Source organism: Schistocerca nitens, chromosome 1, assembly GCF_023898315.1.
Source record: "Schistocerca nitens isolate TAMUIC-IGC-003100 chromosome 1, iqSchNite1.1, whole genome shotgun sequence".
Lineage (NCBI taxonomy): Eukaryota > Metazoa > Arthropoda > Insecta > Orthoptera > Acrididae > Schistocerca > Schistocerca nitens.
The window spans coordinates 1,305,096,399-1,305,118,840 of NC_064614.1; the positions used below are offsets into that span (position 1 = coordinate 1,305,096,399).

The 22,442-nt window shown below is 37.8% G+C and overlaps 1 protein-coding gene across 1 annotated transcript in view; it reads left to right on the forward strand.

Annotated features, from left to right (window-relative positions):
- The window catches only part of LOC126202513 (protein spinster), a 316,701-nt gene extending 297,499 nt beyond the window's left edge, over nt 1-19,202 (forward strand). Inside the window, exons 5-9 of the mRNA XM_049936871.1 lie at nt 3,931-4,065; nt 7,794-8,055; nt 12,530-12,628; nt 13,291-13,537; nt 16,944-19,202. Of these exons, the coding sequence (XP_049792828.1) occupies nt 3,931-4,065; nt 7,794-8,055; nt 12,530-12,628; nt 13,291-13,537; nt 16,944-16,987 (787 nt within the window). The 3' untranslated portion in view covers nt 16,988-19,202. The remainder of the gene's footprint in view (nt 1-3,930; nt 4,066-7,793; nt 8,056-12,529; nt 12,629-13,290; nt 13,538-16,943) is intronic.
- Nucleotides 19,203-22,442: the final 3,240 nt, after the last annotated feature.

Below are 22,442 nucleotides of genomic sequence, written 5' to 3' on the forward strand. Positions count from 1 at the left end.
TTAACAAATTTCTCTTCTTCAGAAATGCTTTCCTTGCCATTGCCAGTGTACATTTTGTATCGTCTCTACTTCGACCTACATCAGTTATTTTGCTCCCCAATTAGCAAAACTCCTTTACAACTTTTAAGTGTCTCATTTCCTAATCTAATTCCCTCAGCATCACCCGAGTTAAATTGACTACATTCCATTATCCTCGTTTTGCTTTTGTTGATGTTCTTCTTATATCCTCCTTTCAAGACACTGTCCATTCCGTTCAACTGCTCTTCCAAGTCCTTTGCTGTCTCTGACAGAATTACAATGTCATCGGCGAACCTCAGAAAGTTTTTATTTCTTCTCCATGGATTTTAATACCTACTCCGAATTTTTCTTTTGTTTCCTTCACTGCTTGCTCAATATACAGATTGAATAACATCGGGGATAGGCTACAACTCTGTCTCACTCCCTTCCCAACCACTGCTTCCCTTTCATGTCCCTCGACTCTTACAACTGCCATCTGGTTTCTGTACAGATTGTAAATACGTTTCGCTCCCTGTATTTTACCCCTGCCACCTTCAGAAATTGAAATAGGGTATTCCAGTCAACATTGTCAAAAGCTATAAGTCTACAAATGCAAGAAATGTAGGTTTGCCTTTCCTTAATCTATTCTAAGATAAATCGTAGGGTCAGTATTGCCTCTCGTGTTCCAACATTTCTATGGAATCCAAACTGATCTTCCCCGAGGTTGGCTTCTACCAGTTTTTCCATTCGTCTGTAAAGAATTCGCGTTAGTATTTTGCAGCTGTGACTTATTAAACTGATAGTTCGGTAATTTTCACATCTGTCAACACCTGCTTTCTTTGGGATTGGAATTATTATATTCTTCTTGAAGTCTGAGGGTATTTCATCTGTCTCATACATCTCGCTCACCAGGTGGTAGAGTTTTGTCAGGGCTGGCTCTCCCAAGGCTATCAGTAGTTCTAATGGAATGTTGTCTACTCCCAGGGCCTTGTTTCGACTTAGCTCTTTCAGTGCTCTGTCAAACTCTTCATACAGTATCATATGTCCTATTTCATCTTCACCTGCATTCTCTTCCATTTCCATAATATTATCCTCAAGTACATCGCCCTTGTATAGACCCTCTATATACTACTTCCACCTTTCTGCTTTCCCTTCTTTGATTAGAACTGGGTTTCCATCTGAGCTCTTGATATTCATACAAGTGGTTCTCTTTTCTCCAAAGGTCTCTTTAATTTTCCTGTAGGCAGTATCTATCTTACTCCTAGTGAGATAAGCCTCTAAATCCTTACATTTGTCCTCTATCCATCCCTGCTTAGCTATTTTGCACTTTCTGTTGATCTCATTTTTGAGACGTTTGTATTTCTTTTTGCCTGCTTCATTTACTGTGTTTTTATATTTTCTCCTTTCATCAATTAAATTCAATGTATCTTATGTTAGCCAAGTATTTCTACTAGCCCTCGTCTTTTACCTACTTGATCCTCAGCTGCCTTCACTATTTCATCTCTCAAAGCTACCCATTCTTCTTCTACTGTATTTCTTTCCCCCATTCCTGTCAATCGTTCCCTAATGCTCTCTCTGAAACTCTCTACAACCTCTGGTTCTTTCAGTTTATCCAGGTCCCTACTCCTTAAATTCCCACCTTTTTGTAGTTTCTTCAGTTTTAATCTGCAGTTCATGACCAATAGATTGTGGTCAGAGTCCACATCTGCCCCTGGAAATGTCTTACAATTTAAAACCTGGTTCCTAAATCTCTGTCTTGTTGTTGTTGTTGTTGTGGTCTTCAGCCCTGAGACTGGTTTGATGCAGCTCTCCATGCTACTCTATCCTGTGCAAGCCTCTTCATCTCCCAGTACCTACTGCAGCCTACATCCTTCTGAATCTGCTTAGTGTATTCATCTCTTGGTCTCCCTCTACGATTTTTACCCTCCACGCTGCCCTCCAGTACTAAATTGGTGATCCCTTGATGCCTCAGAACATGTCCTACCACCCGATCCCTTCTTCTAGTCAAGTTGTGCCACAAGCTCCTCTTCTCCCCAATTCTATTCAATACCTTCTCATTAGTTATGTGATCTACGCATCTAATCTTCAGCATTCTTCTGTAGCACCACATTTCAAAAGCTTCTATTCTCTTCTTGTCTAAACTATTTATCATCTACGTTTCACTTCCATACATGGCTGCACTACATACAAATACTTTCAGAAACGACTTCCTGACATTTAAATCTATACTAGATGTTAACAAATTTTTCTTCTTCAGAAACGCTTTCCTTGCCATTGCCAGTCTACATTTTGTATCGCCTCTACTTCGACCATCATCAGTTATTTCGCTCCCCAAATAAGAAAACTCCTTTAGTACTTTAAGTGTCTCATTTTTTAATCTAATTCCCTCATCATCACCCGACTTAATTCGACTACATTCCATTATCCTCGTTTTGCTTTTGTTGATGTTCATCTTATAACCTCCTTTCAAGACACTGTCCATTCTGTTCAACTGCTCTTTCAAGTCCTTTGCTGTCTCTGACAGAATTACAATGTCATCGGCGAACCTTAAATATATAATCTATCTGATACCTTCTAGTATCTCCAGGCCTCTTCCATGTATACAATTTTCTTTCATGATTCTTGAACCAAGTGTTAGCTATGATTAAGTTATGCTCTGTGCAAAATTCTACCAGACGGCTTCCTCTTTCGTTTCTTCCCCCCCCCCCCCCCCCCCCAATCCATATTCACCTACTACGTTTCCTTCTTTTCCTTTTCATATTGTCGAATTCCAGTCACCCATGACTAATTAAATTTTCGTCTCTCTTCACTATCTGAATAATTTCCTTTATCTCATCATACATTTCATCAATCTCTTCGTCATCTGCGGAGCTAGTCGGCATATAAACTTGTACTACTGTGGTAGGTGTGGGCTTCGTATCTATCTTGGCACAATAATGCATTCACTATGCTGTTTGTAGGAGCGTACCTGCATTCCAATTATTTTATTCATTATGAAGGGTACTCCTGCATTACCCCTATTTGATTTTGTATGTATAACCCTGTATTCACCTGACCAGAAGTCTTGTTTCTCCATCCACTGAACTTCACTAATTCCCACTATATCCAACTTTAACCTATCCATTTCCCTTTTTAAATTTTCTAATCTACCTGCCCGATTAAGGGATCTGACGTTCCACACTCCGATCCGTAGATCGCAAGTTTTCTTTCTCCTGATAACGACGTCCTGCTGAGTAGTCCCCGCCCGGAGATCCAAATGGGGGACTATTTTTACCTCTGGAATATTTTACCCAAGAGGACGCCATCATCATTTAACCATACAGTAAAGCTGCATGCCCTCGGGAAAAATTACGGCTGTAGTTTCCCCTTGCTTTCAGCCGTTTGCAGTATCAGCATAGCAAGGCTGTTTTGGTTAGTGTTACAAGGCCAGATCAGTCAATCATCCAGACTGTTGCCCCTGCAACTACTGAAAAGGGTGCTGCCCCTCTTCAGGAACCACACGTTTGTCTGGCCTCTCAACAGATACCCCTCTATTGTGGTACGGCTATCTGTATTGCTCCCCACAAACGGCAAGGTCCATGGGTCAAGGGTGGAGAGGGGGTGGGCGGGGGAGGGGGGGCACAAATAGGAGATGTAAACTGTGGATCTCATTTTTGGGATGGAATGTTAAATTGTAGAAGGAAGGAAATGAGAAAATGGAGGTGGAAAGTTGAGAAATTTACAAGAACAGTAAAAAAAAATAAACTTAGTAAACATTTTCTCAGAGACATGTAAAAGGTGGAACTAAATATTTGAGAGAGAGAGAGAGAGAGAGAGAGAGAGAGAGAGTAGCTTATGGTTAAATTTGGTTAGCCTTTCCATCATTACTTGTACAATAATCTTAGGACATTTTTAGCTCCTGATCTTACATTTGATTTTGTTTGTATCTTTCAGTGCCAGTTTCATGCTGTCAACCCTCGGCTTCACTTGTGTCGCATTTGTTGCTGGTGCCCTGGCGTGGTGGGGTCCAATGTTTATACACTATGGGCTTGTTCTACAACCTGGCCATGAAAATGCAACTCTTAATGAGTACGTAGTACCACTTTCAGTGAAGATGTTCCCATATTCGCAAAAATTATGTTATTATATTATCTAAAACTATGGGGCCAGTGCTGTGTTTGAGTAATAATATGGATGCAAGATTCAAATTTCTGGCTTAGAATAATTGGTTTGTGAAACTCCATGTTTTGAGCAATAAGATATGTGGGACACTATCTGATAAACTGATTAATCTGTGTGTACATTTCAGCAGCAGTGGCTATACATGTCAAAAACAAACTGGTTTGCTAATAAGTTGTGAGCACTGTTATCTGGTGTTTTATTGTTTTAAAATATATGTTGAACTGAGGGAAATGACTTACACTACACCATTCTTGATTTGTTGTTTGCTGATGAGTGTACGTACAAGTTTGTGTGGCTGAGATCGTTGCTTATAACCAATGCACTCTAAACGTCCAATGACTCTCCTTACTTATGTTGGAATATGGACTGTATCCTGTGTACCCTAGGCTACATTTGGCGTATTCATACACAGTGTCACACAGAAAGGTCATGTTTCTGAATGAGTCTCACCCAAAAATATGTTTGAGTGGTAGCAGCAAATGTACTCAAGAGTTGTGTAAGACAAATTATGAGTGTGATGCTGTTGGATCAATTTCATATTTTATGTGTGACCTCATTATCTAAAAACTGCAACCAAGATCTGATTAACCCAATATAAAATTACAGAAGTCATCGGTCCTTAAATATATTTTAAGAAGAGTATAAAAATATATTTTGAGTAATTGAACATATATCTTTGTGTTGCTTTATTTATTTTTTATCTTTAATAGATATCATTTTCTCTAGATAGATATTGTTAACTGTGAGCCACGTGAACAGTGAGGAGAGCAGGCTGCTGCTGACCGAAATGAAATCTCATATGAGTGCAGTGCCTGTTCCTACAATTGAAGTAATATGGGAAAGAAGAAGTTGTTACATATATTAAGATAGAACACAAGTTCAGGAACATTGAGACAAGTAGATTCTTTTCGTGATCAGCACATAGATGTGTGTGCTTGTGAATTGATGCTGAAAAGTAGTTCACTTTTAATTATAACTGTATATAGATCCCCACTGGGAAATTTTGAACTGTTTATGAGGAATCTGGGTTCATTGCCGTACTATGTCAGACAGCAGCAAGAGTTAATAGTCTGTGGTGACTTCTATCCACATTTTCTAAAGGATTCTCATAGGGAAAATGATCTGGAAACCTTATTTGGATCCTATGGTTTGATTTCAGTGATTAACTTTTTAGTATGGTTGGAGAAAGACAGTAGGACCCTGATAATGTTTTCTTTTGTGAAACTTGAAGCAAGAAAATAACTGTCTGCCTGGTAACAATCTCTGATCATGATGCGCAGTTACTCAGTATAAATAACACAGTGTCTTACAGTATGGATATTTCTCAGTGGAAATCAGTTACAAGAATTAATGACTCCAGGACAAGTGTTTTTAAGAACACTTTACAGGTGATGACGGGGATGAAATGTCTAATGAACCAAATGTTAACATTAAATTTAACCTATTCCGTTATAAATTCATCTCATTATTTCTGCATAAGGAAATCAGAAAGGACACTAAACAGCCATATATAAAAACAAAAAACCATGAATCACCAGAGGGATTAAGGTATCTTGTGAAAGGAAAAGGGAAATGTATCTTTCAGCAAGAACAAGTAGGTATCCTGCAGTAGCTCACCACAGAAACTACTCAAAATTGCTAAGAAATGTTATTAAAAAATCAAGGAACATGAACATGTCAGAAATCAGTAATTCTGATAACAGATTTAGGCTATATGGAATGTAGTGAAATGAGAGACAGGACAACCAGCCACAAAACAGGATAACATCAATATTGAACTGAATGGAAGAATTATAAATGATGTATCACAGATAGCAAGTGTATTTAATGATCTTTTTTAAATATAGTGGAAAGCATAGGGACAAGCACTGAAAGAGAAAAATCACAGCTATATGTTGAAAAACAGACTCTCATAAAATTCAATCATATGAATGTATCACCAACTCCTCCTTTTGAAATTAACAAAATTATACATTCTCTGAAAAATAAAAGCTCGTCTGGTTTTGATGGTATTTCCAATTGAGTACTAAAGCTTTGTTCCCATATAAGAGAAACGTCAATAACTACCAGCATGTTTCACTGATGACATCATTTTCCAAAATTTTTGAGAAGCTGGTGTATTCTAGAATAGTATCTGACATTAGCAAATCACAGTTTGGGTTTCAGAATGGTTGCTCTGCCAAGAATGCCATTTACATACTCACTCACCAGATTTTACGAGCATTAAATAATAAAATAGCGCTGGTTCTTATCTTCTGTGACCTTTCGAAGCCATTTGACTGTTATCAGTTTAAAAACACAACATATTCAGTTCTGAACATCTAGGGGCACTACAGCAGTGATAAGTGTAACATATGATGGAGAAATAATAAATAGGGCAGAAACGTCAAAATTCTTAGGTGCCCATACTGATGAGAATTTAAATTAGAAAAAGCACATTTTGGAATGCCTAAAACAACTTAGTTCAGCCACATTTGCATTTAGAATCATTGCAAATCTTGGGGAGATACAAATCAGTAAGGTGACATTTTTTTAATATTTTCATTCAATAACATTGTAAGGAATAATGAATGACCTGGGGTACCTCATCTTTAAGAAAGAAAGTCTTCTTTGCACTAAAACATTCTGTAAGAATAATATGTGGTGCTCACTCACAATCATCTCCTTGACATCTGTTTAAGGTGGTGAGCATTCTGACTACTGCTTCAAAGTATATTTAATCTTTCATGAAGTTTAATGTAAATAATCCACTGCACAACAGTGTACATAATTACAATATCAGAAGGAAAAGTGACCTTTGTTGCTCCACATTAACGTTGTCTTTAGCACAAAAAGGGGTCGTTGCAACAATAATTTTTGATCACTTTCCCAGTGATGTAAAATTTCTGACAGACAGCAAAGTAAAAATAGAAAAAAATCCTGAGGAAGTTTCTCCTTGACAGCTCCTATTCTATAGAATAATTTCTACAACTTTAATGTGTAAAAGGTGCTGTGTAGGCCTTACTAACTCACAATATCTGTATATCTTTTTTTATCTTTGGGGGAAAAAAGAAGAAAAGAACTGTAGAAATATTCAGAATGTAACCATATGTCCAAATTAATTTGTGATGTAAAAGTAAAATGACTCATTCTACATTGTTCAAAGTGATCCATGGAACATGAAACCAACTAAGGCAGATTCCAGTTCTTGCTGTTTTAAAATTTGAATACTTACTCTTTCTCCTTTTCTATTAGACACACGAATGTCACATATTGTGTCATAACATGTACCAGACTGACCTTTATCCAAACAAGTGACTCTTCTGCTGTAAGTTGTAGTACATTGTTTCATTTGACTGTGAAAACAGTGTGACGACAGTAGTTGAAGCGTGGTGACTGTAGTTGTTATCGTGTTCTGAGCAGTGCTGAAATATGGACAGGTCTATCTTCAGTATTTTGTATTATGAGTTTTCACTGTTTTGAATTCTATAAGTTTAGGTCTATCAGTTTTACAGTTGACATACTTACTTTCAACACTATAAACCTTGGTGCATCATAGGTGGTATTAAACTTTAATAAGATTAGAACTGAAGTCTCATGTATTGTGGTAAGTTTACTTTCTGACAATAATGTTTCCTTTTTTTTTCTTATTCCAGTGTTTCTTATAAGTTTGGAATCGTGGCCATGTTTTCTGGATTGGTTGGGGTTCCTCTGGGTTCCTGCTTGGCTCAATTTTTGAGACCTAGATACCCTCGTGTGGATCCTATGATATGTGCCATAGGGTTACTTATTAGTGCCCCACTACTGTTCATCGCATCACTCCTAGCTGAAAGTAGCATCTCTGTGTGTTACATATTTATATTTTTTGGAGAAGTATTCTTGAACCTCAACTGGTCTGTAGTGGCTGACATGTTGTTGGTAAGTTTTATAGTTTAATATGTTAATGTTATGTTCTTGTTTGTGTCAGTATCTCATACGTGTCTGGTGGGCTAGTAATGATATCTGGGCTATTTGGTGTGCTGCTTGGTTCATTTCTCTCAACTAAATGCAAGAAACATTTATCATCTGCAGACTTTAGAATTTGTGAAATTTCTTATTGAGCAGTGCATGTTTTTGTCCTCCATTAACATCAGACATTGCTATGTATTTATTATTCTTTGTGAAATTTGTGTGAACTTAAAATTATTGTGGTACGTTCTGGTGAAAATTTGAAACTTTTGTAACATATAGTCTGCTTATATGGTGTAATTATGTTTATAGATATATTGCAACATGAAAGAGTGAGGTGAAAAGTTCTTTGCCTGGTTTCATTTTTAAGATCATAAGTGAAATTACATTCTGATGTAGTAGATCAACGCAAAATAGTACAGTGTCCGGCAGTTCCTGGTTAGTAGATATGACCCCAGAAGTCATATTCTGTAAAATCTGGAAAGTATCCATCTTAGGCTGCCATACATAAACTCTTCATCAGACTGAAAAAGTTTTCCATCCACCAATTTTTTTTTTGTGTGTGTGGGAATTAGGAATGTTGGAGGAACAGTCTGATGTATGGGCTGACCATTCCAGTAGTTCATACACTGTCAGTTAGCCACAAGTTTTCTCTTTGCCAAAGCAGTTTTATAGGCATGTGCATTGTTCTGATGAAATACCAGCCCTCTGCGCACACATAGTTTTTCATCCAGCTGGCCGAAACAAATTTTGAAGTGAAACTTCCTGGCAGATTACAACAATGCCCCTCGAATTGGGAACCTTTGCTCTTCACAAGCAAATGCTCTGCTGACAACTGTCCAGCCGTGACTCACGACCTGCCCTCGCAGTTCTACTTCCACTAGCACCAGTCCTACTTTCCAAGAAAGGCAAACGCTCCCAATTAGAGCCCCAGTCTGCCAATAAGTTTCAGATCGTGCAAACTCAAATGCAGAGTGAAAATTCATCCCAGAGGCCTGTGAAGTATTAGCCAGTTATTGTATTATGCAAAGTATAAGTACATTCAGTAAGAAAAATCCACAGTTTTGAGCTCTGTTTAGCTTGTAATGTGAAGCAGTGGACTTGTGTCCCACCCACAGCAACAGATTGGAGCAGAAATCCATTTTTTTTTCATCTTGTCAAAGTATTTCCATAGTTAATTCTTCATGTTCTTTCTTCTGCTTGAGCTTTTGCTCATTAACTTACAGTAAACTATACCCATATTTTCATTGACAGTTGCAGTTTTTGCATATACTTCTTGCAGATCATCTTAAAGAGAAAAATGGGTTGTTTGGGTTTAACTGATCCTGATCTGAAGCATTTTCTTCATTTTGCCACAGATAGGGTACACAGTTGTAATTTATGACATGCTGCTCAATGGCATGTGGGCCCCATGTCCATGTTGCGAGGGTAGGAAAGGCCAGTATTTCATAACTTCTGTTTGGAAACCCCATTTGCAATGTTGTAGTCTTCTGACATACTGAACAGGGAACTACTCAGCATGCCACTGTGGGCATGGCTCCAGACTGCTGCTCTACTTTTCCAATCAGAGTAAATGTTCAAATGTAGTACTACCAACTTTAGTACACTTAGTGATCCACTTTTAAAATAACCATACACAGGACAGAAGCATATCTGTGAGGAATGTCACCAGAGGCATCTCTGATGCGGTTGACCATGTCTGTGTGGTCTGTTGGCACTTTTTGGTACACCATATCTTTTAAATACCCTACAGAAGGGAATCTGGTGACATCAAATCCAGCGACCTGTGAGAACAGTTAATAGGGCCACCACTGCCAATCCACTGACCAGTGTAAACACAGGTCTTCCATGCTTCAGTAGCATAATGCGCTGGACAACTGTCTTGTTGAAACCACTTACGTTGTCAAGTGTCCAGGGCATCATCCGGGAGTAGTAGCTGTTCCAGAAAGTTTGGTATTTGCACTCATTCAGCATGCCATTGATAAACTATGGACTTAAGAGTTTGTTACACATGATACTGCACCATACGTTAACTGACGAAGGACGTTGATAGTCAGCTTGCTGTAACCAGTGGGGATTAGCTACACTCAAGTAATACATGTTATGCTGGTTAACACTACCACTGTTTTATGAATGTAGACTCATCGGAAAATAGTATGCGGCAAAGAACGTAGGGGTCATTCGCATTTGTTGATGTGCCCATTCACAGAACACTACCCCAAAACGGAAATCAGTGCGAAGAAGTTCTTGACACAGTGACAAGTGATAAGGTTTTTGATTGCCAGATAGTTACGTGTGGGTTGTGGTGCACTGCCGCTAGTTCAGCTGTTTCATTAGCTTCTCCTGTAACATGTTTGCTTCATTCCCTTTTGTTGGTCTGTACATTGCCAACAGCCATAAAGGCTTTCACAACCTTGTAAAAGAACGAATCACAGCGCACTTTCTCTGGAAAATGCTTGGCATAGAAGGCAACAGCAACCTCGGCATTTCTCCTACATTCTCCATAAATCGGGATCATTTCAGTTTTTTCTACTGTCGTTCCAACATTCATCATCCACTTGCCTATCTGGTCTCCAAATAATAGGTAGGTGTGGAGGCAATAAATGCTGTACAAGTATTGTAATGCTTAGAGCCACGTCTGCACAAAACGTGAGCTCCAGTGGTAGTGTACTGCCTGTAATGATACATCGTAGATCGCTACATGGCCATGGTGGCGCGTCGAGTAGTCCTATGTTCAATATGTCGGAGGAATAAAACGTTGCAAATGGGGTTTACAGTTAAAAGTTCTGAAATACTGGCCTGTTCTACCCTTGCAGCATAGAGGTGGAGCCCATGTGCCATTTGATATGTAAAGGACATTGAGTAGCATATCGTTTCTGTTCTTCTGATTACAGCACCGTCTGTGGCGAAGCGAAGAAAATGCTTCAGGCAACACACATGTAGATTTTGCCATAGAACCATAGTCTGCAATAAAAAATGCTGTTTCCCCATTGAAGATTTCAAAGTTGCCCCTCCCCATCACCACACACGCATGGGGCAGGGTGGGATGGGATTTGGGGGGGGGGGGGGGGTTTGAGTGTAGTATTGTTGTATGTCCCCCTCTGAGACAAACAAATTGGAATTATAATTTTTTTATGTTATGTGTTGTTTTTGAGATATTTCAGTATCTACAGTTAAAACGAACACCCTGTATATAAGGAGAAAGATTGCGTATGGGAGGAACAATATGTCATATGTTTAAATGCCCTGCTGTTGTTGTTGTTGTTAAAACTGGCTGTAGGAAAGAAAACGATACCATATTCTCTCTCTCTCTCTCTCTCTCTCTCTCTCTCTCTCACACACACACTCACACACACTCACACACACACACACACACACAGAGTCAGTCCAAAAGTTTATTAGAGTATCATGTAAAAATTTGAGGTAAATTTATCAAGAACTTCGAGAGTTTTGGTAACGGCATTAACTGATGACGTGTTTACTGTTTTTATACGGTAGTATAGACTTGTTGCACCTATGATTTCCAAACATATGAAAATTTAGTTTTAATATTTGTTTAACACAAAAACAGAAAAGAAAGTGTTCTCCTTTTCATTCTTATTCATAATGTGTGGACTTGTCATTTAAACATGAAGTGAAGTGAACGTTTAAATGAACATTTACAGGCAATATAATTAGTTAAATTCAAAGCTCAGATAAAAAAAAGATAGAGAAAAATCTTGAATAAAATGTCCAACAGGAACATGATTACTATTTTTTTATTTTTGAATACATATTTTGTGTTGCTCATTGCTGCGTTGGGGTCTTTCACTGCCCTCCCTCTCTTCCCTCTGTTTCAGAAAATCGAGAAATTCTGCAAAACTTTCAGAAAAGTTTATGAACATAAGGAGGTTTTTACCAAATATCTTAATAAGTTTTTGACTGATTTACTTCACGCTTTTACATGATACACTAACCAACTGCGAGCAAGAAAACCCTGTGCTGTGCATTGCTTCTTTCAAGAAGTAAAGCTTTCCTCATACTATTTGTTTTTCCTGTGTTACATTCCACAGAACTGTGCATCTTATTTTGTTTCCTGGAAAATGGCAAATATCTACCTAAATCCTCTGTTTTATTTAAATTCACATGTTAGGCTCCATCCTAATGCAACAGTGCAGTTTGTGTAGCCTTTTGTTACTCTACAAGCAAGTAGGTGCTTCAGCCAGTGTGGGAGACAGCAGACAAAAATCTTGTTGTGTTGTTCAGTCTTGTTGAAGTCCGTGAACAATGAGCATCCTAGTTCAGAAAAATGTCTAAAGTGAAGCAAAGTATTCAATTAAAATTTCAGTAGTTCGCATCTCAGTGTGGTGAGAAAGTGTTTTCAACTGATGGTAAAATACTGTATGCTAAACTATGCAATAGAGAAGTATCCACATTGTAATAAGATGGATTAAATTTGTTTCAGTATGTTGTAATACCAACCAGAAGATCAACAGCAGAAGCGTTCCAGATTCTTCTTTCCCATGCTCTAGGTGATGCTGGTAGCCCTTATTTAATTGGTGTGGTAAGTTCCTGTTAACAGTTAACTCTCTCTCTCTCTCTCTCTCTCTGACACTGCATTATTGGCGATCATATTTCTTGCTCTCAATCATTATCACTTATTACAATGTTACAATACCAGAGAAGGAAAGTCGCTACTCACCATATAGCGGAGATGCTGTGTCGCAATAGGCACAATAAAAAGATTCACATAATTAAAGCTTTCAGCCATTAAGGCCTTTGTCAGCAGTAGACACACATACACGTACACCCACAAAAACGCAACTTGCACACACATCTGACTGCAGGTGTGTGTGTGTGTGTGTGTGTGTGTGTGTGTGTGTGTGTGTGTGTGTGTGCGCGCGCGCCTATTGCGACTCAACATCTCCGCTATATGGTGAGTAGCGACTTTCCTTCTCTGGTATTGTTACATTCCATCCTGGATTTTCCATTGTTTGATTAATACAATGTTATTTAGTCAGTTATTTGTTTCCCCATTCTCTTAATGAGTGTACTAAGAAATAATTATTTTAAAATATAGATTCTCTGTCATTTTTAAAAATTGCTACAAACTTAGTTACAAGTTATTTTGAAAATACAAGCATTTCATGTATTTTTAATACTCTTAATGAAATTATGTTGAAATTACCTGGTATGTGTGTGTATTTATATGAAATACTTTTCCAGATTTCTGAAGCTCTGAAGACAGCACTAAACAAACCAGATGTTTCTTTACATGCTAATTCCACAATTCTTAGAAATGACACTATGATAATTGGAGTTCATGAAACGGAGGATCCTGTTGTGCGGTTCAAAAGTCTACAATATGCTCTATTCACAACAAGTTTTGTTGAAGTACTTGGTGGTCTCTTTTTCTTGATAACAGCTCTGTACATAATTCGGGACAGAAAAAAAGCCGAACTGGAACATCAAGGTAATTACAGTTGGATAGGAATGAAAGTTTGTGAATAGAAATGAGATAACATTGATTGTATTTTTGATATTGTCAAATTTTATTACTGTACAGCTTTTACATTTCCCGCTGAACTTCACCATTATAAGTGAATGCTGTACATTCTAAGTCTGTATACAGAATATGGTTTTTTGAGATTGATTCTGCAGTTCCTTTTCAGCATGAATTATTTGGAAATTGTATAACATTGGCCATTGTTTTATTCATATTGCCATTCAAGTAAATATTTATAGCTAAGCATTATTTACATAATGGTCCACATGTTTTGATTTAATAGTCAAATTCATCATTGTCATTGTAGTCATCTACTTCTGTGCAACCTTTGGAGCTCTAAAAGCTATCAAAAAAGGCAATCTGTCATTATCAGCACTGTATATATCATCACTGACCTGCAACAAGGGCATTCAGAATAGTGTAATAATGTAGAAACAGTAGCAAATATTTCATTAAATATCAGCTCAGTTTCAGTATCCACTGCCAAAGAATCTGGGTCTTTGGTGAATGACTGCATAACCAAAACAACTTTCAGTCATCTTTACCATCCCCAAATTCCATGCAGACTGTAACAAATGTAATCCATCTAATAGTTGATTTAAAAATCTTATTTTACTTTGATTATGAGCAAATGTTCACAGAGCAATTGCTTTTGATAGCAAAATTCCAGTTTTCATACAACACCTCGACCACATGATTCTTTGGAGGCCAAAATCTAAGCTGAATAGCTTTTAATATAATATGTGGGTGATCTGGATGGTTCATACATTTTCAGAACAGCTTGATTTTAAACATTTTTCAATAAGAAATGTGCATAGTTTTTCAGCTTTATCTGAATTGCATCCTGCCAAAACCATAATTCTTTCCTTGAGATTTTCCTTCCTGAATATGATTGACATTTAAAATGGTGTAAGCAGTGGTAGAAAGGACACCTTTCCTGTCATACTGTTCAAGTGTCGAAGGCAGTAGACTGCATCCAACCTCTAGTCATAGTCATAGAAACTTGGTCATCTTCATGTCAAACATTTTTAACAGTATATCTAAAAAGAAAGATGATGAGACTTACCAAACAAAAGCGCTGGCAGGTCGATAGACACACAAACAAACACAAATATACACACAAAATTCAAGCTTTCGCAACAAACTGTTGCCTCATCAGGAAAGAGGGAAGGAGAGGGAAAGACGAAAGGATGTGGGTTTTAAGGGAGAGGGTAAGGAGTCATTCCAATCCCGGGAGCGGAAAGACTTACCTTAGGGGGAAAAAAGGACGGGTATACACTCGCACACACACACATATCCATCCACACATACAGACACAAGCAGACATATTTAAAGACAAAGAGTTTGGGCAGAGATGTCAGTCGAGGTGGAAGAGTAGAGGCAAAGAAGTTGTTGAGAGGCAGGTGAGGTATGAGTGGCGGCAACTTGAAATTAGCGGAGATTGAGGCCTGGCGGATAACGAGAAGAGAGGATATACTGAAGGGCAAGTTCCCATCTCCGGAGTTCGGATAGGTTGGTGTTGGTGGGAAGTATCCAGATAACCCGGACGGTGTAACACTGTGCCAAGATGTGCTGGCTGTGCACCAAGGCATGTTTAGCCACAGGGTGATCCTCATTACCAACAAACACTGTCTGCCTGTGTCCATTCATGCGAATGGACAGTTTGTTGCTGGTCATTCCCACATAGAATGCATCACAGTGTAGGCAGGTCAGTTGGTAAATCACGTGGGTGCTTTCACACGTGGCTCTGCCTTTGATCGTGTACACCTTCCGGGTTACAGGACTGGAGTAGGTGGTGGTGGGAGGGTGCATGGGACAGGTTTTGCACCGGGGGCGGTTACAAGGATAGGAGCCAGAGGGTAGGGAAGGTGGTTTGGGGATTTCATAGGGATGAACTAACAGGTTACGAAGGTTAGGTGGACGGCGGAAAGACACTCTTGGCGGAGTGGGGAGGATTTCATGAAGGATGGATCTCATTTCAGGGCAGGATTTGAGGAAGTCGTATCCCTGCTGGAGAGCCACATTCAGAGTCTTTGCCCCACTTGTGACAGGATACTTTCCGGGACTGGACCAGACTCTGAATGTGGCTCTCCAGCAGGGATACGACTTCCTCAAATCCTGCCCTGAAATGAGATCCATCCTTCATGAAATCCTCCCCACTCCGCCAAGAGTGTCTTTCCGCCGTCCACCTAACCTTCGTAACCTGTTAGTTCATCCCTATGAAATCCCCAAACCACCTTCCCTACCCTCTGGCTCCTATCCTTGTAACCGCCCCCGGTGCAAAACCTGTCCCATGCACCCTCCCACCACCACCTACTCCAGTCCTGTAACCCGGAAGGTGTACACGATCAAAGGCAGAGCCACGTGTGAAAGCACCCACGTGATTTACCAACTGACCTGCCTACACTGTGATGCATTCTATGTGGGAATGACCAGCAACAAACTGTCCATTCGCATGAATGGACGCAGGCAGACAGTGTTTGTTGGTAATGAGGATCACCCTGTGGCTAAACATGCCTTGGTGCACAGCCAGCACATCTTGGCACAGTGTTACACCGTCCGGGTTATCTGGATACTTCCCACCAACACCAACCTATCCGAACTCCGGAGATGGGAACTTGCCCTTCAGTATATCCTCTCTTCTCGTTATCCGCCAGGCCTCAATCTCCGCTAATTTCAAGTTGCCGCCACTCATACCTCACCTGCCTCTCAACAACTTCTTTGCCTCTACTCTTCCACCTCGACTGACATCTCTGCCCAAACTCTTTGTCTTTAAATATGTCTGCTTGTGTCTGTATGTGTGGATGGATATGTGTGTGTGTGTGCGAGTGTATACCCGTCCTTTTTTCCCCCTAAGGTAAGTCTTTCCGCTCCCGGGATTGGAATGACTCCTTACCCTCTCCCTTAAAACCCACATCCTTTCGTCTTTCCCTCTCCTTCCCTCTTTCCTGATGAGGCAACAGTTTGTTGCGAAAGCTTGAATTTTGTGTGTATATTTGTGTTTGTTTGTGTGTCTATCGACCTGCCAGCGCTTTTGTTTGGTAAGTCTCATCATCTTTCTTTTTAGATATATTTTTTCCACGTGGAATGTTTCCCTCTGTTATATTTTTAACAGCATGTTATTCCTTTGCTTGAAATGTTCCAGCCACCTGTAGCTTGCAGAACAACTGGCTGTTAAATTTTTTGTAAATCCATCAGCTCTTTCTAGTTTGAACCAAACCAGCAATGGAGTCTACATCTTTGTGTTTAGTCATTAGCATATATTTAATCTCTGAAATGCCAGACTCTTCACAGATATCAGTAGTAGTAGTAGTAGTAGTAGTAGTAGTAGTAGTAGTTATTGTTGTTGAAATAATTATAAATTTGTTTCTAGGTGCTGAACATCCACAGCCAAGACATCTTTTTGCTGATGACTGAAAGTGGTTTAGGGCTGTAAATCATTACACGGTGTGTTGGGCAGTATTTAAAAGTGCACGCTGTTCCTAATTCCCTATGTGAGTGTGGTCATTTGTTATGTTGTAGTACTGACAGAAACTATATGCTTACATTGCACCAAGTGCTGGTGAGTTTGATAGTAAATGCAAGTCTGCAGTATACGATGTGAACAGTGCAACAAGGAAATGGTTTAATCAGTTTTAGGGAAATGTGCTCTGCATTGTTACATAATATTTATTGTACTTACCCAGCAGTTAGCAAGGACTGACTAGTTGAGCTGTACAGTTAGTGATAAAAATTGAGTGGTTCAAACAAATATTTGTCTTGTCAAAAGAAACATGATAAAAGATTGTGATACTGATATTTCTATTTTTGTGCTGAAAATAATTTGTTGTAACTTTTATCATGATGCAGAAATCTGCGTTATGTAAATGCATCATACACTGGGGCAGAAATTAAATTTCTGTTGCTTTTTACAACATTATCTGTCCAGTTATATCTCAGTGAGAAGTTGGTTGATCAAATTTTTATGCATAATTGGGCAAACGGCATTGGATTATTATGTCAACAGTGAAATGAGTCAAGAACAAAATTGTATCAGTGTCTTAATTTCTGTTGTATTTGTGCACCATTGTTTAACAGTTTTGTAAGAATCTATCATTGTTAGCTGAATAATGTTAAGTTGTTGTGTGCCACTTTCTTGACAGTGACTTAAGTTGATACTGTCCCTTTGATAACAACAAAATTTATGTAACTTTTTGCAGAGCAGATATGAAACTGTTTATATTAAACAGTAAACAACATTTCATTGCTGAGCAATGAGCATGATAAACACATGTCCAAGAATTGTTCCATGCCACTTAGATATATATGGATTTTGTGTGAAGTTAGCCTGGCACTCAAAAGTATGTACAGTAATTATTAAACTGAGCACTTCCATGTTTACTCAGTCATCTGGCACTAACAAAGAAAGTCCACTTGCCAAAATACTGAAGTATTCGACTGTTCACCCTGAAATTCAGTTAAAATAAATTCATTAAAATTTTTTCAACCAACAATCAATGGTATATGGATTTTTCATTTTTTATATAGTAATTATCTCATTAATTAATGCCATCTTCCAAAAGAAATTTTTACAGCAAGAAAAATATAAGGTTGTGGTTCCAAACTCCTAACTAAATAAGTAAGTTCATTACAGACAATAGAGTGACAACTATAGTGGGGTGGGGGTGGGGGGAGGGGTACTGTGCTGTGTGTATTCTACTCAGGGTTTTCTGTAACATTATTACAGAAGTTTACTGTTCATAATGATGAAAACAATGAACTTAATTGTTCTGTACTACATTACTTCCTTTTATAACAAGATATTAGATATTTACCCAATGGTAAAAATGCTTTTGCTTTCTCGTGTGCATTTGAGTATCTCTTCACCTATTTTTTTCCCCCAGGAGCTAGTTGAATAGATACCTTTTCTGTTAGCTTTTGTCAGACATCATTAAACTGTGGAATCAAAGACTGTATCGTAATTACTGAAAGACTTGGAATTTTCTTTATGAAATTATTGGTTAAGAACATGTGTAAGTTCAAACATGTCAGATGTTTTGGTTATTTGTATAAGAACAGTACTCTTCCACAAAAAGAAGCTTAAACATTTTAGTAGCATTTAAGTGTAATGTGACTAAAAGCAAAAGTTTTATTTAATCTGGAATTGTAACATAAATATGTGTTACGTATTTTTGGTATCACTAGATGTACATCATTTATTACTGTTCACTGTTATACTCTAAATGCAGTGTTTATTTGTCATCATTAATCTGTAATTCACTTTGTTACTATATTGGCAAGAAAAGGATGTTGTAATTAAGTCTTCAGCATTGGTTTTGATCCTACTGTTACGTAGAACTTGCACAATTATAAATCTTCAAAGGAATTATTTAACATAAGAAAAAATAACTGATAACATGATTGCATGTAATAACTGTAACAACTGGTGACAAAAAAGAGTAGGAAAGGAGCAAAAGAATGAGGAGGAGGGGGGAAGAAATTATTGTTTGTAAGTGTCATTGACAATACGATGTAAATCATTTCATGCCTTATTGAGGTCAAGTTAGGACTACTTGATTTACTAATTACTTTGATAATGAATACCACTATCTCGCCACAGGAGTCTTGCATTGGAAATTATATATATATATATATATATATATATATATATATATATAACAGAGGGAAACATTCCACGTGGAAAAAATATATCTAAAAAGAAAGATGATGAGACTTACCAAACAAAAGCGCTGGCAGGTCGATAGACACACAAACAAACACAAATATACACACAAAATTCAAGCTTTCGCAACAAACTGTTGCCTCATCAGGAAAGAGGGAAGGAGAGGGAAAGACGAAAGGATGTGGGTTTTAAGGGAGAGGGTAAGGAGTCATTCCAATCCCGGGAGCGGAAAGACTTACCTTAGGGGGAAAAAAGGACAGGTATACACTCGCACACACACACATATCCATCCACACATACAGACACAAGCAGACATATTTAAATAATAAATATTTAAATATGTCTGCTTGTGTCTGTATGTGTGGATGGATATGTGTGTGTGTGCGAGTGTATACCTGTCCTTTTTTCCCCCTAAGGTAAGTCTTTCCGCTCCCGGGATTGGAATGACTCCTTACCCTCTCCCTTAAAACCCACATCCTTTCGTCTTTCCCTCTCCTTCCCTCTTTCCTGATGAGGCAACAGTTTGTTGCGAAAGCTTGAATTTTGTGTGTATATTTGTGTTTGTTTGTGTGTCTATCGACCTGCCAGCGCTTTTGTTTGGTAAGTCTCATCATCTTTCTTTTTATATATATATATATATATATATATATATATATATATATATATATATATATATATATATATATATATATATATATATATAAAATCTGTGTTTTTATTAAATGATTCTGAAGATTTTCATCTCGGCATTTGCTAAAAGAATTGCCGGTTAATTTAGTTTTTATTATGTTACTGCCCCCTCCTCCACACCTTTCCTTCCACTTGATTATTTGGTAGTATGGCATTTGATAGTACCACATTTGTCACATAACTAATCTTTCCCAGTTCCCCATAGGAACTGTGTTAAATATCTCCTGACGAAACTTAACTCGCCCACAGGATCTCAAATATCTAGTTAATTTGTAACTAAACTCATGTAGATATTGCCAGCAGTAATGTTTCAGCTGGTTAACACCAGCTGTCATTAAAACTAAATTTTTCATTAAGGCACTTCATGAAGATGGTGAAACAGTGTTTGACCTACTGCTCACCTACCACCAATCTCTTTCCATTTTCAGTAGCTTTCTGCAGAATTTCAATGGCATGAGTACCATTAGGAAAAATATTGTAGACATAACTCACAGGTTGAGTATTGTCCATAAATGCTCGAAATAAAAGCTAGAGTTGAATTCCAGCCCACAATTAGCATTATATCATAGTCTGATTTTAGTGGATACCATCTACTATATTATGCTTCCAAGTTATTGTGATATACAAATCCAGCCAGTATACAAAATAATTGGACTATACTGTTAAGAAAAGTGGAATTTGTAGAAAAACTACTTTTTCATCATCAGCCATTTGTCACCTACTCCCGGATAAAGGCCGCCTCTTCACTGCTGTTTTCAGCTAATCCTCTATGTTTGCAAATACCATTGTCTGCCCTCCTCCCACTAAATTGTCAACCTAGTCTCTTTTTAGCTCTTTGAATGTAATAAAGGGCTTCCATAGTACAATGACCATCCATTTACTTTACTTCTTGTGACGCCCCCCCTAAATTTCATTTTCATCACAGTTTTAGTTATGTCTCCTACTCCCATTTGCTTCCTGATACATTTGTTTATTTTTGTATAGTAATTTTCAACATGCACCACTCATTTGTTCATTGTTGTCAGATTAAAAGATCCATGTTTAACTGACATTAGTCAAAACTGATAATACACACTGATTCAGAAACATCAGAATCTCCAGTATGAAGACAGTAAATTATGAAAAGCAGTCCAGGTCAGTTTTATTCTTCTGTTGGGGTTTTTGTGTATCAAGTTGTTTCCTTTGATGTGGTCTAAATGCAAAAACTCATCAACTAGTTTGATGACTTAATTGTTTATTGACTAGGGGGGGAGAGGTTACAAATACTTGTTTGGCTATCTAGATTTAAGTTTCCACGGTTATTCTAAATCAGTCATGACAAATGCCGGGATGCTTCCTCTGAAGAGGATGGGACTCATTTACTAAATTGTGCTTCCTTAATCTGAGCTTGTGGTTTCTCTCTAATGGTGATAAATGCTAATCTCCCTTTCTTTCATGAATATTCTTATAGACATGATGTGTGAATGAATGGATAGTAAATGTTTTCGCAAAGCCTGACAGCTAGAATCCACATATAAAATAAATCCTCTGGATGTATGTTAACCTGATTAACTAAACAGCATTCTCAAAGGTAATCAAATGACCTGTAACATTGTCTCCACCACACAGGATACATGTCAATTTATAGATCTAGGTCCCTATATTTGATTACATTTGTGTCACTAATGACATGTTAACATCTATGTATTTTAGCTGTCTTGATATCTTGCACGCTAAATGCATCTTACGACTATCTGGGTTCTAAACAGAAGGAAACCTATTGTGGCAGTAAGTGTGAAACAAAACTATGGGAGTAGCATGATAGAAATCCTGTCTTTTAAAATAAGTTATTATTAATTATTTTTCTCAAATGATGACTTTCTAAGCAACTTCATGTTATGGCAGTCTACAAATTTTTATTTTAAATGCACGTAAGGTGTAGCAAAGAAAGACAAGTCCTAATGTCATGAACCTTAAGATCAATTATATCTGGATTTGAATAATCTTTATTTTACAAACTATATCACATTTCTTGTAAATAGTGTCTGAAATTCACAAATTTTTATTTTGTAAATTATAACTGCTCTTGTGAAAATATAGCGGAGCAGAGCCAAGACTGACTAGTGTAAGGAAATTTAATCCTGTCTGTAAAAATTCAAATGGTGAAATAAAGTAAACTATATATTTGTACATTATCTTCATTTAATGACATGTGTTACCTGAGGCATCTTAATTTGTATGATTTGGATATACTGAGGGATCCAAATTGCAGTTACAAGCAAAGCAGAACTAGGAATTTATTAATATAATTTGAGTTCCAACAGCTTATAAAGCCACCTGTAACTTTTTTGGTAATTCTATCATCCTTATTAACTGCACGCTTCCATTTAAGTCTCCATTATGGCAGCTTCCCTGAAAGGTATGGTTGGTAACTCATGTCAATAAGATAGCATTTGATCTGGAGGGAAGTAGTTCAAATCTCAGCACAGGATTTTTTTTTTTTTTTTTTTTTTTAACAATGGTATGTAGTCAAAAAGTGGA